At 45.8% G+C, this 17,758-nt stretch overlaps 1 protein-coding gene across 2 annotated transcripts in view; it reads right to left on the reverse strand.

The window, feature by feature from the left end:
• Positions 1 to 17,758, reverse strand: part of ARHGEF4 (Rho guanine nucleotide exchange factor 4) — a 183,444-nt gene that overhangs the window by 109,301 nt on the left and 56,385 nt on the right. The window contains exons 3-4 of one of the 2 annotated variants that reach the window (XM_030954386.1): positions 14,780 to 15,112; positions 9,397 to 9,526 (exon numbers count right to left, since the gene is read on the reverse strand). In XM_030954386.1, the coding sequence (XP_030810246.1) occupies positions 9,397 to 9,526; positions 14,780 to 15,112 (463 nt within the window). Of the gene's footprint in view, positions 1 to 800; positions 1,111 to 9,396; positions 9,527 to 14,779; positions 15,113 to 17,758 lie in introns of those variants that run through there. The other variant, XM_030954387.1, reaches the window with a different exon arrangement.

A 17,758-nucleotide genomic window follows, 5' to 3' on the forward strand; every position in this document is an offset into this window, starting at 1 on the left:
AAAAATCTCTCTAAACAGCAACAGCTGAACAGCTCAGCAGTCATTGGCCAGTAACATCATTGCCAGGATCCTTTGCTAGGATCAGTTGGGAATGAGAAAGCTTCTTTACTATGCTTGCAGTTCAAACATTCAAACCCTAAACAGGCACATCAGTAACTAAAAACCAGAATGCCAGATCCAGACAGGCGAAGCCAGAACAGGTCCAGGCTACATGAACATGCCTCCAAGATCTCTGGTTCAGAAAGACATTAAATAATGGATGGGAAAGCAAAAAGTGAACTTGAGCAGCTGGCTCAGGGAACTGCCTTTCCCTCCTTCAGTGCCCAGCAGTGCGACCCTACTTAGCTCTCATCTGCTGCACAGCACTTGCCTGGGCAATTTCTAGAGGCAGTGATACTCTCTGCACTGGAATTCATACAGAGAAATATCAACTCTAATGTTCAGCTCTATATGATCAATCTGAAATGAGAAATGTTCCAATAGGCGAGGACAGCTGTAATCAGGTAGAAGCCTACACACTGCTTCCAAAGCCATTAAAACCCTATTTCTTCCCTCCTGACTTAAGAAGTCTATTAAGGGTCTGTGCTGTTTTGTTTTAGGTTTAAGTCTGCAGAGGGTATAGCCAGCAAACACTGAATGCTTTGGTTATCTCTCCAGATGAAGATACTGCATTTCCAAATTATATACTTTTTCCAGAAGGTTTGGTTTTGTTTCTCAAGGTCAGTGCAATATCATAGAGCAGTTAAAAAAAAAAAAAAAAAAAAAGGGGGGAAAGGAAAAGGAAGAAAAGAGCCCCTTACCTGTGGCAGAGTGCAGACTCTCCAAGCTCCAGTACCTGGACAGGACGCCTCTCATGCCACCACCACCACACACCACCCCGCTGCTGTCTGAATCCGAGCCCGGCGAGAGCCCGGAGCTGCCGCTGCTGCTGCAGTTCTCGGCACTGTGAGCCCCGCTGGACTCGCTGGGGCACTGCTGGGTCCTCATGCGGGCGAATGCCAGGGGGAGCCGGGGGCTCCAGGGGGCTGCGGCGGGGAGCGGGCAGCGCTCTGCGGGGAGCGGGCAGCGCTCTGCGGAGCCCGGGCAGGGCACCGGGAGCAGGCAGCGCTCTGCGGGGAGCGGGCAGAGCCCTGCGGAACCCTCGCAGGGCAGTGGGTGCGGGCAGCGCCTGCGGGGAGCGGGCTGCGCTGGATGCCGAGGCCCGGCGGAGCCCTCGCAGGGCAGTGGGAGCTGGCAGCGCCGGCGGAGCTCTGCGCTGGATGCCGAGGCTCCGGCGGAGCCCTCGCAGGGCAGCGGGAGCTGGCAGCGCCGGCGGAGCTCTGCGCTGGATGCCGAGGCTCCGCTCCGCTCGCCTCGGTGCATCCTGACATCATAGGGGTCCGCTAAGGAGGCTCCCTCCGAGGCGGCTCCGCTGCGCTCGGCCGCAGCTTCCAGCGGCTGATTTTTATTAAAGCCGATTTCAAGGCATTAAGGAAGCAAGGGGTGAGACAGAGATCTCCCCTCCTAATTTAGCAGGACTGTCAGATTAAAAATAAATACGTGGAAACAGTAGAATTTCATGCGTTTTAAAAATGCCCGAGTGAGAGAGACCTTGGTTATCTGCTTCCCCTGAGAACTCAGAAAGGATTTAACATATAAACTAATCGTGTTTAGAACTGGCTGTGGCTGCTGCTATTAAAAAACTATTTTTGTAAGTACTCGGAAAAAGAATTCAAAATGAAATTAAAGCCAGAAAACCGCAGATTGAGATTTGGGGAGATTGCAGCTGAGAGTTTTGAAAAATCATTTAGCATCCACTCCCAGCCTGCAGACCTGGTATGATCCCTAGTTCCATGTGCAATCTTGTAAGAGACCTCAGTCCCAACTGAAACAGCATCACTGACTACCATTTACTAGAAAGTTTTATATTCTCATTACCTAAGAGGAGATTCCCTGTATCCATGTTAGGTATATAAGAAGGATCCTGAAAGAATCCTAGTTTCCTGGGAATGCAGAAATACCTGTACACTCTAACAACAGCTTTGAGGCACCACAGAGATTTTGTAATAAATTACATTCCTGGGCTGCCACTCTGCTCAAAGACCTTGCAGACAGCAGATTTGTCAAACTACCAAAATAATTTAAGAGTAGCCACATGGTTTGTACCCTGTGCAGCAGAAGAGTGTAAGACCAGAACTAGCTTGATTCAGTGTGGGATTACCCAGGCCAGGTGAAAGTTTAGCCAGGTGAGACTGCAAGTGGGGTTGGACCAAAGCAAAGGAGGAGATCAGCACATGTGGGAGAGGGACAGCCACAGAGGAAAACCCCCACTGCTTCTGTCACATGGAGTGTGAACATGGCTCCAGACACCCAAATCCAAACCCAGGAGCCCAATTTCACACAAGAACTGAAAATGCTTATTTTACGATTTGTCTGTAAGGTGGCTCTTTGCAAAGTAAATAAGGCCATCACAGCTTGTTGCAATAGAGACCCCTTTGAGTTTGCCTCACTATCCATGCAGTAGCAGAGTTATTTCAGTGCAGTAAGACTTCTGGTTTACTGAGTATTTCCTAAAAGGAAAAAAATGCCACACTCCAACACTGGAGAATATCACAAAGCACCCAATAATGTTGAACCAACTTAAATATTTCAGCTATTCTTCAAAAGAATGGTCTCTGCAGCAGTAAAAAAAAATTACATTTCTAGCGATCTGTAACAAAATAATTCCTTCAATTATCTTCTGAATGAACCAAATTACCTAATACTTCCTAAGAGAGAAATGGAAATGTGTTCTCGGTTTGACTGCAGTGGAACCACCCTTCTGCATTCATCTGGTTCTTCCAGAACTGCCTGCATTCAAGTACAACTGGAGACAAACTCCTCTTGATCACAATAATCAGGGGAAGCTAAATTAAACACTGACAACAAAGACAAATGCAGCTGTTCTGTGGATTTGGAGAACAAGACATTGAGAAGAAGAAAGGCAGGGCAGCTCTTCAGACAGCAAAGGTGCTAAAGAGAGGCTACAATTCAGTCCTAATTATCCTCGTGTATGTGTGTCTGTTGTAGGAATGCACTGGAGAGTTTTCTGATAGAAAGGGAAGAAGAAAAATTCTACACAGCCAAATTGTGGAAAGCAAAAATTTTGTCACAGTTCAAGATTGCAACCCATCATAGAGGGGTTCCACCAACTACAGATTTTGTTGTTGTTGTTGCTGTTGTAAAATCTACATGGAGATTTTCTTCTGTGACATTAGAGAAGAAGTTATCTAAGGTTGATGTAGCAGTAACTGACTCCAGCTAAAGATTAAGAATCTCACTGCACAGTCTGATAAAGATAGCCAAGCTAGCCTTGGGCAACCTGATCCTAAATATCTGCTGGATTTTTTTAGCCTCTGCTCGGTTCTCCTGTAATCTTGTAGCTTTGAACAGTAATTACCAGAATCATTCAGGAATTCCTAGGACCTTCTTCTCTGTTTGCCACACAGAAGGTTTTTATTGGTATGCTAAATCTTTCACCTCAGTAGCTAATACATACAATCCCACTCAACTTGCTAAGACAAATTTCAGGAACTCAGCCACTACCAGGCCCTGCTTTTAAGACTAGATGAAACCCTTTGAGTGAGCACATTATCAAAGACCTCACAGAGGGCAAATGTTTGTGGCTGTGGTTAAACAGAACCAAGACTGACATAGTGGGTCTAATCTTTCTGTGATTAAGAGACAAAGTGAAAAGTATACAGTAGGCAATGTGATTATTTTTTAGCCACTTAAATTCAATTATACTCCTCTAGTTAATGGGGATGGAACAGACATTTCATGCTACAGCTACCATGATGCACTTCTGGGAACTTGCATACCACTTTCTTCAAGAGCTAAAATGACAAAAATGGAATAAATAACTCAGCTTGCTATTTTGCTGAACTACAGGACTGCTAAATATTTATAAGACATAATGAAGTCCTGTTATTGAGCTAATATTTTCCCTCTTGAACAGATTTCTCCAGTGGCTGTCAAACATCTTCACATTAACTGTTGCCAAGTGTGAGTTTAACAGCACATCTATAGCTGGGAAAAGAAGATGAAAGATGTCCACATGATGTTGAGTAAACAAACAGTCCCTTTGCCTCTGAGAAATACTTTCCACTACACCAGGGAGGCTGGAGGATAACTCAGTATCACTAAGTGGTCACTGTTTTCCAGACCATCCACAAAAGATTCAGCCCTTGAGAACTTGGCTTGCCTATTCTTGTTGCAGGATTTCCAAGGCCACCAGTGTGTTCCTCATCAGCACACATCAGTCACAGGGAATTCATGCCTCTCTGCTTGGCACAGCCAACCACAGCTCTGTGGTCTAACTCCAGGGCATCTCTTGTAGATATCTGATAGAAAATTCAATGATCTGAGGCTGTTCCAATCTGACAAGACATGTGGAAAGTTGCCAAAAAGATTTGATCTGCATTTAGATAATGATTTAAAATAATACAGGTATGAGATTTGTTCTAGCACAGCTACAAACCTATGTTGTAATACACAGGTTACAGGTTCCTCCCTCTATGAGGATATGACAAACCCTGGAGGTCTATGGTCATGTGTGTGTCCCTGTCCCAGTCCAAAACTTTCAGAGTGTCTGAGAGGCAGACTGAGGGAAACATCTGGGAAAGGGTGACAAGCTGGCACAAGAATAGAAAAGTCTCTGCCTGAGAGGCATAGATAGCAGTGGGAGCAGGGATGTCAAGAAACTCCAGTTCTCAGGCAATTACCTGTGTCTGTCACTGTGTCACCTTGTGATTGCCTCCTGCTGGAAAGTCCCTAAGGAAAAGCTCAGAAATGGCAGCATCTGCCCTGAATGTTCCTTCCGCTCTAGTCCCATGGGCTGGTAGCTCTCACACCCAGAACTGCCCCTCTCCTGGCTTCAGCCTTGTTGCAGCTACATTCTCACAGCTGCAGACACTGTCCAAACAGCTTCCCAGCAACATCCCCAATTTTAGGCAGTCTTCAGTCTATAAATAAACAAATATCAGACTCAGGAGAGATGGGGAAGGAGAAAATAGGTCTCATAGCCTAAAAGACAAACATGCTGGTCCACTGCTTTAACCCAAAGCCTCGTTATCCTGCTACTGCTCACTCCAGTACATATTAGGCCCTTCCTTCCACCCCTTTCCTGGTGCAATACCTGTGTCAAAAGGTCTCCAGAGGCTGCTAAAAAGGAGAAAAGTATTCCCATACCTACTTTAGGAAGTGGCTTGGTTCCTAACCTGGCGGTAAGGAACAGACTGAACGGTACAAATGAAGACATGGGAGTACCCAGACAACCAGAAAAGGAGGAGACTGAGGGGGGACCTCATTGCAGTCCGACTTTGTTGCAAGGGGAAGCAGAGGGGCAGACAACAATCTCTCATCTCTGACAGTCGGTGGCAGGACCTGAGGGAATGGCCTCAAGTTGTGTCAGGGGACGTTTAGGTTGGATATTAGGAAAAGGTTTTCTCATTCAGAGGGTAGCTGGGCACCAGGGCAGTGGTCCCAGCACCAAGCCAGGCAGAGTCCAAGAAGCATTTGGACAAGGCACGTGGTGTGGCTCCTGGGGACTGCTAGGAGCTGGACTTGATGATGCTTTTGGGTCCCTTCCAGACCAGAATTCTGTGAACTAAAGGGGAAAGACACTCGATATTCACCAACACTCCCTGCTGAAGCGAGTGTGCAGCCAAGAAAGCTGTTCCCAACCATTCAGGTGTTCTGATGTTTGAGCAGGACGGTGAAGCTCGCTGCCCTGGGGCGCGTGTGTGTGCTGGAGGGGGCCCAGCTGCACCCTCCCAACAGGGGCTCCGCTGGGCCTGGCCCGGCCCAGCGACAGCCCGGCCTGGCCCGGTGCACCTGGGGACAGCCCGGCCCGGCACAGCCGGCCCAGGGACAGCACAGCCCGGGGACAGCCCGGCCCGGCACAGCCCGGCCCAGGGACAGCACAGCCCGGGGACAGCCCAGCCTGGGAACAGCCCAGCCTGGGGACAGCCCGGGGACAGCCCCGCCGGGCACAGCCCAGCCCGGCCCAGGCACAGCCCGGCCCAGCACAGCCCACCACATTTAGGGGCTGGGAAGAGCAGCCCTGTGAGGAACGGCTGAGGGAGCTGGGGTTGTTTATCCTGGAGAAAAGGCGACTCAGGGGTGCCCTCATCGCTGTCTACAGCTCCCTGAAGGGTGGTTATAGTCAGCTGGGGCTGGGCTCTTTCTCCAGGCAGCACTGACAGAACCACGGGTCACACTCTCAAGCTGCACCAAGGGAAATTTAGGTTGGATATTAGGAAAAAGTTTTTCACACAAAGGCTAATAAAGTTCTGGAATGGCTGCCCAGGGAGGTGGTGGAGTCCCCATCCCTGGGTGTGTTTAACAAAGCCTGGATGTGGCACTGGGTGCCAGGGTTTAGTTGAGGTGTTAGGGCATGGGTTGGACTCCATGACCTTGAAGGTCTCTTCCAACCCAGGGATTCTGTGATTCTGTGATTCCACAGCGGTCAGAGCCACCTGCCGGTGCCGCTCGGCTCCGCGGGGCCTGCCTGGGCTGAGGCTCAGGCTCGGCGGGCAGTGCCCGTCCCGCTGCGGGCCCGGCGCTCCCCTGCCCGTCCCTGCCAGCCGGGCACAAGGCAGCGACAGCGGGGCTCCGGCTGCGGAGAGGGACGGGACGGGCACAGCAGACCCAGCGTTAAAATGAAATTTCTCCGCTCTCATGCTGTTCCAGCAAAATGCACCGAGCCCAGCCAGGATAGCCAGGCTGTCCCCAGCTCTTGTCCCAGCCCCCGGGTAGGTGCATGACAGGGTGTGAGAGCTGTGCATGGCACCTTTTGGGCTAGGACCATCCCAGCCATCATTTCACACTGCAGAACTAGAGAGGTCTCCATCATCCATCCCTCCCAGTCTCTGCAGCATTCCCTGCACAAGGTGATGAAGTGCAGACTTTGGGAGTGGGAAATTTATCTGTATTTTCAACATGGAAGTATCTAGTAGCACTGGATATTGCATAATACTTTTATATCAACTGTCTTTTATGACTACAGCACAGACTGGGATAATTAACATAAGCAGCTGCAGCTTTGGAGTTAGAAATCTTAAAATTAGATTAAATGAATTGACTATTTTATATTTATTTTACATGCCCTACAGCTCTGTCAAAAACAACAGGTATCACAACAAATCTGTACAAGAACCAAAGAAGGCATTCTGCTGTACTAATGCTGCCTCAAGGACATAGCCAATCTTAAAACTGATCCATCAGCCTCAGAGTATTACTTCAGTAACTTGCACTTTTCTTCTCATCCACATCCTCCCACAGGCAGGACACGTGCTCACATTCATCTCCTCCAAAATGCTTCAAATGAAGCCCACATGCAGCAGCTAACAGAGATGGCTGTGGTAGAAGAACCTCTGCTTCCTCTCTCCATCAGTTTCCTTTCCCAAGAGCATGGTTTTGGTGGTGGAAAAATGATTCTACTCAATTTCATTTGTTTTGCTACATTTACTCAGAAATTCTTAGGTCACGGTATGAAACTCACTTGTACCTATCTCAGGAATATTGTGTGAATCACAGATGATTCAGGTTGCAGGCCCCATTTCTAGACAGCATATAAACACCTACAGCACTGCCAGCTGGTCAGTCTGCATACATTTATTTCCCCTATTCACCCTCAGAAATTCATACATATTTTTTAACTCCCTTATGTCCCAGTCGGGAACTACCATGAAATTTGTCTCAGCTGTGACTCAGAATGTACTTCTATGACAGCAGTGCTCAGGGATTTCAGCTGATGTCAGAGATACACAGACAACTTGACAATGATGAGTTTCCATGTGGGATTTCCAAGGAGTCAATCTACAGCTTTTTTAATTCAGCCAGGGAGCTGGTCCTAAGCATTGGGGCAGCACCAGATGCCTGTGACAGCAAGTGATCAAAGCCCTCAGTGCTGAGAGAGCAAAGGCAAGGCTCTCAACACCACAATAATAAATAGTTTTCTTATTTCCAGATCAAGCCTCATGACTCTGTGCAAGAGCTGCACAAACAAACCAGTTTTGCTTGACAAAATACTTTGACCATTCAACTCTGATGTAATTAGTACAATGTTATTGTCCCTTAATTAGGTAACTCCAGCAGGGTTTAATCGATGGTACAGAGACCTTCTGAGGCAGAAATGGCAGTTTGGCACCCAACTGTGGCTGGCTTTTCCTGGCTAGGTTCCTAACCACCAAACTCCTCTGCATTCTGTTTTCCTTATTCCAGCTCAAAGTGCTGTGATAGAGATATCAGCAGTGTTTGGGCAGGCACTGTCAGATGGAGAATTTAAAAACCTGGCAAAGATACATCTCACAGTTTAATAATCTGTGCAAGTTACATTTTAATTCTGAGAAAGTGTCAGTCATCGGAAATGAAGCAGACATGATACTTCATGTGCATTCCTCATGAAAACACGGCATACTTGTTCTTTAGGGGGATTTAAAGTACTGGAAACTTCTGTCTCTAGAGGCTCATTTAGTTGCTTTAGTGCCTAATTAGCAACCTGAGAGGAATCTCACCATACCCACTGTAGTGCTCTCCAGCAAACACAAGGCAGAGTCTATTTCATCAGCAGAAATCTAATTCAAGTGTGATAGAGGTGACATCATCATAGATGGGACAGTTCTCACGAGACAACACAATGTTTCTACATCAGGCACACTGTTGTATTGCACTAAATAGTTATTTGGTTATTTGCACTGGGTGTTTGGTAATTTGCACGGTTCACATGATTTGTATCCTATCACCACAGGGTCTTCCCCCTTTTCCCCCATCAGTGTTGGTGCTGTCTGCCTGGGTTACCCCTCCCCTCGCCCCTCCTCACTTGGATCCCATCGGCTGTTGCCCCCTTCCTCCGTCCCCCTTCCCCTCAGCTCAAAATCCCCCCGGAGAAGGCAACGCCCTCTTTTCCATCTGGGGGTCACCTGGATGATGTGGTATGTCCTATCAAGGAAATAAATTTAGGACTTAGTCCCCATGTGGAGAAGAGTGCTTCTCATCTTTTGCCTTCATCCTTGTAAGGTCGTGTGGTCTGGGGTCCATAGCTGCTGGATAGGACCCAAACAGCCCGCCAGGCACGGATTCTTACAGCACACTATCATTGCAAGGAGTGATCTCTTCTTCACTAAAAAGCTGGCCATGCCTTTCAACAGCACCCTGCTCATCCACTCAGGGAGAAAACAAACCTGAGTATGAAAAGCACATGAAAGATCCCACTCTAAAGCAGAGAAAGTATATGAAAGATCCCACTCTAAAGCAGATTTCTGCTGAGACATGGATGCAGCAATCATCATGAACAGGTTAGAATGCTTATCACACTCAGTAAAGCAGAGCTTCACTCTCTCCTGCTCCCCACCCAGCCCAGCCCAGGGTACACACCAGGAGCGGAGATGCGCCGTTTGCAGCCCACGCAGTCCAGGCCTGTCGGGGTGCTCTTGGAAAAGGAATGCAGCTTCAGGGGCAGGATGTCAAAGGCAACAGGAGATGTGATGGATGGACTTATTCCAGCCTGCAAAAGGACCGGGAAAACAAAGGCAACAAACATTCAGTTAAATACCCAGCATTCATCCCAGAGCACCTCTTCCCACCTCTGATACCTGCCCATGTAAGTAAGCAGCATGTTAGTGGACACACATGGATGATTGTGGCTAGAAATGTTAGAAAACAGTAAGAAGGCAAGGAAAAATGCAAGGTCATAAGAACAGATTCATACTTCACATACAGCCACACACACCTCCATTCACAGAGAGTTTCACTCCTCCCTGTAAAGTGTTTCTGTGGGGGAGGGTTTCATATTGCTACAAGAAGTCATCCCCCTCAGCTGCAGAACTGTTCCTGAAGCTTTGTGACTAATAGGTCCTCTTCTGGTATTTAACATGAAAATAAAGCTTTTCCCTTCAGAGATTTATTGGTACCAGCCATACAGAGTGTGGATAACAATATTTTTCTCTTCAGCTAAAGGAACAAGTAAAAAATCTCACACTCTCCTCTACCTGGCTGATTGATTTTATAAAACATATAGAACTTAATAGAACTTTGAAAACTCTACACCAATGCCAGATCTCATTGAGTTACTAACTTCTGCTGGTTTAAAGGGGAAAACAGAGAGATACATACACATAGCTCATGGCCTCTAATACAGAATGTAGTAATTAATGCATGCTGCAGGTATGCTTTTATCCCTTTTTCCTTTTCTCTCTTTTCTCTCCCTTGGCTGCCACACACAGAAAACATCAGTGGCTGGGAGATCAGCTGGTCAGTAAGCACTGGTCCCATGGGCACAGACAGTTTTTAATTTCTATCACTATTGCCCCTTCCTTTTGCCACTGACATTGAGTTACAACATACCCATCCTTCTCTGAGCCAGGAACTTGAAATACTGAGGTCTGGTATTCTCTCTGGGATCTTTCCCTCTCACTACTAGCCCAGACCATGCCCTATCAGCAGAAAGTCTTGACCAGCCTTGATGCTGAAACCTCTCCTGATGATGGCCATTAGCCAAACCCTCCTTCCCAAACTAACCAGCACACAGTGCTCACACAGCTGAGAGTGCTGCTGCTCCATGCCTGGTTTGGTTTTCTATTCCTGGACTTAACTTTCCTAAAACAAAGAGAACACAAATCGCCATCTCTTGAGGGATAGCATGAACCCTGTTCAAATTAAACTCAGCAGTGCCTGTTTCTCTAGAAAAGTCACAGCAAAGATCCAGGGGGAGCACACACCCTTCTGGTGACAGTGAAAATCAAATTTACTGGGCCACAGCTCTGAAAATGTCAAGGGTAAAGTCTGTTATTTACACAAAAGGTGGTAGAAAGCATTATTGTTCTGTTTCAGACCAGAAAGCAGAACCCTGGCCTAGGGCTGTTACAACTGCAAGCTTTATTATTATTAATTCCTGGGACATCAGAGCAAATTTTGGTACAGGCATCATTTGATTCCTATGGCATGGAAGGCAGGCCTGTACAACCCTAACTCATGAGAAGAATCATTTTCAGCAGTGTTAGCTGCATGGGGCAGGGATTGCACAACCTACAAGGCAGAGGATGAGAAATGAGGGAGCAGACCATAGTAAAGGTCCTCTCTCCTGTATTTTCTGCCAGAGGTTCCAGAGGTTATTTCTATGCTCTTGTGCGCAGCAGTTCAGTCCCTGGCAGGGGCTCTGTTGTATATCCATGCCTTGTCAGGTGCACATCAGGGGGAGACTTCTATCATTAAATTCCCTCCTCAAAGTGTATTCATTTCTGTCTTAAAATCTATCTGAGTTATCCACAGTGCTCAAACCATGGTACCACACAACAAAACTTCATTTTCTCTTATTTTGGATGGGGTAAAATCAGATTTGCAGAAGTCATATTCAGAGCAATGAGTTTAAGTTATGAAATGAGTTAATATTTCACTGCTTCTCATTTCTCTTTCAAAATAAAAGAGCTTTTTTTGCACGATACCCCCTCTGGGTATAGCCCCCTGATGGGCCTTTTAGGAATCTCTCTAATTTGGCAGTGCACAAACTGTGCTCAAACAAATGCACGTAGAAGCCATGTCTGTGCTTCTATTGCTGTGCGCTCAAGAGGCATCAAGCTTAACAACCAGGGTTTAAATTTTTGTCAAAACAGGAAAGCACTGGATGGCGATAGACGGGCAGTTCTGAGCAAGAATAATTCCCAAACCAGAGCCCGTTGCCATTACAGCATTCCACATGGCAGTGGTTTGGGGCATTGTCTCTGCTCCAGTGAGGGAACTTGTCCTGTGTTAAAAACAAGCAAGAGGACCCCAGGCTACAGCCTGAAACACACCATCTTCTGAAGGGCAAAGCCTATGGACAAGCAAAAGAACACAGATTCATCCACAGCTATGTTTGTCTTCTTCCCCTTGGGGTGGGCAGCGTGGGGGGTGCTGTATTAAGACTTTAAGGCCTGAGATCAGAAGCTGCTCAGCTTGTTACTGGCAGCATCTCATTATAAGGGACAGCTGGGTCAAGCTTTGAGTTTGACTGGGAATTTACACAGGCTGTACCCATTTAAGGAAGCAGAGCAGTTTACTGGGCCTAAAAAAAAAAAAATCCATAATATATAGAATTTTTTGGAGCTGGCATTTTAAATGTTTTTGGTTGGTGTTTTTTTTTAGCTTATAGGTAGTTTCTTGATTGTTTGTCCATTTTCCCTGTCCCAATTGCCAGCCCTCAAAGTAGCCTTATATTTCCATTATGCTCCTCTCTGTACATTCATCTGAATGATAGAGTGGTATCAGAAATCAGCAAGAATTCCTCTCTGCTCTGCCCCATTGAGTTGTTTCCCCAATATTGCAGCATTACATCACCTTGTGGGCTGACCTGATCTTGACTTAACACAATGTGACTTGTCACAACAGAAGCCACACATCCCAAGGCAGCCGTGTCAGAAAACATCAGACTTGTAATTTCAGCTCTCCAAAGCCCCAAACAGTCCCCTTGTTGCAGTCACAGAACCACAACAGACAGTGAACATCTTACAGAGCTTCTTTTGGGATAATTTGTTCCTTCTTATTAAAAGGGATTCAGCATCCTTCTAAAACTGCCCTCAAACAGTGCAGCTTGTGACAGCACTCCCAAGACACTTGGGAGTATGAATAAACCAGCACTATTAGAGAACTAAAGCATTGCAAAGACAGAATAAAATAATACGAAAAATAAACTGTGTGATTACTAGTATAAATAAAAAGCACAGGCCAAGAAATTCAGTTATATGGGCATAAAAAAAGAGACTTTGAATCCCCACAGTCCTCTCATTAAACCAGCACTTTGCTTTCTTGGCCTGCCTACAAAAATTAAAGTGTCAATAACCTACAAAACATAAATGGATAGAAACAGTAAACCCTAAACCTACCTAGACCCTTCTGTTCAGGGAAGAATGAACCAGAAAACTGACTGAGGCCCAAGAGCCCCCGGGCAGGTGATGTTCAGAGAGGCCTCGTGGGCACGGGGGCAGCTGCAAATCATCGTGCAGCTGATTGCAATTTAGAGGTGAGTTTGCACCAGAAAATAAGGGTGGAAATGCTTAAAGGAGAAGCTGTTTTCTGGCAGCCTCCAAATGTGCAGTCAATCAGCAAAGCAGACAGCATTCAAGCTGTGTGATCTGATGGCTGCAGGGGAAGCTATTGAGGGAACTGGTCACTCCTCTGAGCAGCCTTAATGGGCTCAGTGCTGGCCCACATGCCCTGCAGCACAGGCTGGATTTCCATCACTACCCATGCTTGTCCAGGAATTGTGAGAAATATTTTTAGTACATTTCACCGATTTCTGTTAATCCCTGACCCTGTGTAAGCCAGGCATTCACTTTCACTAGCCAGCCTCATCCCTGCACAGCACTAAGCACTCAGAACTTCAGCCAAGGTAGAGAGGTAACCCATGTCATTTATTTTTAAATTTTTCTTATCCTAACATACACAAACCTCAAGAGCAATACTCATTGTCTCCATCACATAGGCAGTAGGGAGCTGACCCAGGGAAGCATCCTCACTGAACTGAAAGTGGGAAACACATCAGAGAATCATATCCAGCACTCATCCATGCAGCAACTGGCAGCATTTTGTGTTGAAGAGCCCAACACATATAAAATAGCCCAGATTTTTAGTCTCTTTCCTTGAGAAGGGGAGAACAGGGGGCAGTTTTTCAGAACCCCTGTTTCTGGGATTGCTGTCCCACATGTCTGTCAGTTTGACGGGAGCTCTCCCAGGTGGACAGGTTTTCTCTGGGCAAGCCATGGTGGGCAGGCCAATGTTTCCCCTTCACCATTCACAGAACTAACTGTGCACATAAGCTCAAGCATATTCTGAAGTGGTGATAGGACTACTGAGGCCTCATCTCCTCTCCAAAATTGTCATTTTAATGCAATTACAACAAGAGACAGGCAACCAGGACAACAGAGAGAAAGGGAAACAAACACAAATAACAGACCAAAGCAGAAACCCCTGAGGAAAGCTTTTGAGTATCTGCTACGTGATTTCAAGCTTGATCAGAAACTTTCTCAATATCATCGTGAGAGGCTTCATAGAGCATCCCTTGATCTCATGTCTTTTTTCCCCAGAAGTTCTTTTGTATGTATTAAGGCTAATTTTGGCTCTTGGATGGAGATTTGTGACTCTCCCTGAAGGGAACAGACCTTAGCTCTGGATCCAAAAGTAACAGATGCCATCAGTGTGAGTCACAACAGCCACAAAGTTTTTCACAAGCAATCATAATGCTGAACTAAAAGTCTCTCTCGGTGGAGAGGAGAATATTAATAGCTAAAAATCCAATGGCAATGTTCTCTTGAGTGTTTCCCAGCAGGAATTTGCTTCAGTAGGAATTGTGGAGTTGGCATCAGATACAAGGGAAGTCTAATTTGAAGTCTGTTATTAAAGTTATACAGCAACACCACAGGGCACAGAATGAGATTTCATCAGTTTAATTTATATTGATTTAAGGAAACTTTGATTTGCTCCTTGCCCTCCCTATCACTCAGCTCAGAAAGCAACCTGATTCTCTTGCATTCTATTCCCAACATCTCACAGGGCATGAACTGTTCGATTTCAGAAGCTAAGGAACCCACCACCTTCAGATGTTATCACTTAAGGGCCAGTTTGGTGATTCCACAGTCTCCACAGAGTTCCAGGCCCACAGAAACGCTGACAGAAGTGGTACCAGACAAAGTGTAAGGACAGGAACATGATGAGAGCAGAGAGAAACAGCCTGAGCAGAGAGGAAGACAGTGCCAGAGAACGAGGAGGTCGGTGTGTGGCTTCTTACTTTTGAGGGGTCCTGTGGGAGATGTTGCAACTGAACCCCTCCCTCTGGCTGTGTCTCCTTCTCTAGCTTCCTTTTTTGACTCCTCTCCATCCAAACATCATCGAAGCTGAAGCACTTATAGAGGGGTTTGGGTCTCTTCCTCCTCCTCTCTGGCATCTCCTTGGCTTTTTCCTCGGGAGCAGGGAAGGAAAATGTGCGGGCTCTGCTCTCCAGGGTGGCCACAGGGCACGCTGGGACCCGGGGGGGCCTCCTTTTGCGATGGGGAACCCATTTCTTATTTGGCCTCTTTCCAGCTGCTGTTTGACATGGCTGCTTAGACTCCTGTTTTACAAACTGCAGGTGAAAACACAGGGTTTGTTGGATGGAAATTTTGTTTGCTTCAAGTCAGTTTGAACAGAAGATGGCAAAGTTCTGTTACTCAGCCACAGAACTACTCAGAAGGAAACACTTAGGAGCACTCCACCCTGAAGCAGCAGCTCTGCTGTCCTTTGAGCGTGGAATATACACTCCCTGTGCCCAGGACAGTGCCCTGTTCACCCTTATTTTAGATGGCATATCACACTGGCATTCCACCTGGATTTAGGTCCCTCTGTCTCTATAATATTGTTTACAAAGACAGACTATGTCTCTGAAAACAGAAAAATGACCTCTTGTCTGTTTCTGGTTTTCCAGCTGTACTTCAGTTATACAATGTGAAAAGGTTTCATAGATGCCTGCAGGTCTGATATATTAAGCCCTGTGCTTCCTGATGTGCTCTTTACACTATCCATTTTATTGCTTGATGCTGGGCCAAGAGCAAGGAATTGCACAGCTTTGCCCTTCACTCCCATTTGAGGGGTTGCACAAAATTACAGTTTTTATACTCGAACAACTTGAAATCAAATGTGCCCTTAGGCAACCAGCTACTACTCCAGGTAGCATCAGTGTGAGAATCAATAATATTTAAGGTAGGAGATACCAACACTGGGGAATGAGTGAACTCAGGAGTCTCATGATAAAAAAAATCCTGACCATAGTATGTGTCCAGTTTCTCACAGATCACTCGAAGAACCCAAATAAAACAACCCTCAAACCACTGCAGGCACCTCCTTTCTATTTTCAACTAACCAACAATTCCAGGTCAATTCTTCTTCTCCCCTCATAAGACATGCCACAATCTAGGAAGAATAGATTCTGTGAAAAAGGTGTTTTGTGCCTAACCCCACCTCACTGGACAGGAGTAAGGAGAAGAACATGTGAATTCCAAACATGGGACGTTTTAGGACAGTTTGCTCTTGCCTGCTGAGTAACACAATTTATGCAAATGAAATCATGCCATGAACAGATTAATTAAACGTGTAGGGAAGGGCCTGGCAGATGGGCAAACTGGTAATGGTTCTGTCTTGCTGTTTGCAGCATAAAATCTTTGTCCTGGATGAAACCTGGGCAATGTTAACCACTAGCAGGAACTGAGAGAGGGGCTGGTGTGTGCTCCACCAGGCTCAGAGGAGTTACTTACCCGAGTGGTAGCCAGAGGTGTCCAGGGGGAGCTGATCCAGTGCAGTTTGGCACAGATTATGCTGACACAGCTATAAAAATACCTGGCTGGGGCTGGGGAATAAATACAAATCCCCACCCTGGAGGGCACAGTGGGAAGTGAGCTCAAGAGCTTCACTATTACAGGTATGTTGTGCACTAATGCCTTTACTCATGTGGAATAGAAAAGGACTTTTCTTCAAATTCACCAATAAACTGAGTTTTATGGGCTCTTTAGGAAGCAGCATACATAAGGAAGGCCATCCTTAGCATATAGATGATTATTATTTTGGAAAGATTTAACACTGCAAATATACTTTGCCCAATGTCTGTTGTGTTTTCAGAGATTCCTGAAAATACAGCTTTGCTTAAAAAATCCAGGGAGCAATACTACTTCATTTCACAATGTCATGAGAAGGGAAATAAATAAAGCCCTACCTATTTTATTTTAATAGATTAGATGTTGTGTTTTGAAATCTGGGACATTTGCATTAATTTCTAGGCTCCAGCTGCATTTGTCCAATTTCAGATATCATATTCTGCAGCCTCCAGAAGAATCAGGAAAATGAAACTGTTTTTATGTCTTAGATACCATTTAAATTTTTTATGGTTTTCTTTGAATAATTTAATCTAGCAATCAATTTAAGTAATTATTTATTTGCTCCTAATGCTTACATTATAGCATGTAGGCTTGCCTTTTCAAGGCTTTACACATCCCTCAGCTCTACACTCTTTTCTGGATGTTCTTTTGAGCTATAATTTACAGGTCAATGATTTTATTCATCCTCTGAGACGCTTCACCTGTTGACAGTGTGTATAGTCCAAGTCTCTTGCTTTTTCCTAGGCTGCAGTCTCTTGTTTGGAATGCAGTGTGCAGTATTAAGTTTGTAGGTTAACCTGGTGCCCATGAAACAAAATATTTTAAAATAAAGCTAAGCACAGAAGGGAATAAAGTTAATTCTCTTCCCCTTTCCCCCCTGGAATTCTGATACTACAGCTCTCACCTCTCATACTGGCACCCAAACACTTCTTTGGCTTCCAGACAGCTTTAGAGAAAAACCCCAAGCCAATCAATCAAAACACTTTCATTTGGGAATATGAGGAGAGATTGAGAGAGCTGGGTTTATTCAAGCTGATAAGAGGGCACTAAAGGCAGTGTGAGAGCACTCACCAACAATTTTGTATTTACATGGATGATGGAACCCAGCTCTTCTCAGTAGTGCCAGACAGTGCCACAAGACAGTGGCCAGAAACTGCAGCTTGGAAACTTCTTGTTGGGCATTAGGGGAAAAAAAATCTCAAGGAATGTGTTTCCCAGAGAGGCAGTGCAACCTTCAGCAATGGAGGTTTTCAAGACTTGGCTAGATAAAGAGATGGTTCTGCCCATCTTTTTTTGTTTCTATACAAAAAATAGGGAGTTTCTGTAAAAAAGTATGGAGAAAAGGCAGGATAAGACCATCTTGG

The sequence above is a fragment of the Camarhynchus parvulus genome, chromosome 9 (assembly GCF_901933205.1).
Source record: "Camarhynchus parvulus chromosome 9, STF_HiC, whole genome shotgun sequence".
Taxonomy (NCBI): Eukaryota; Metazoa; Chordata; class Aves; order Passeriformes; family Thraupidae; genus Camarhynchus; species Camarhynchus parvulus.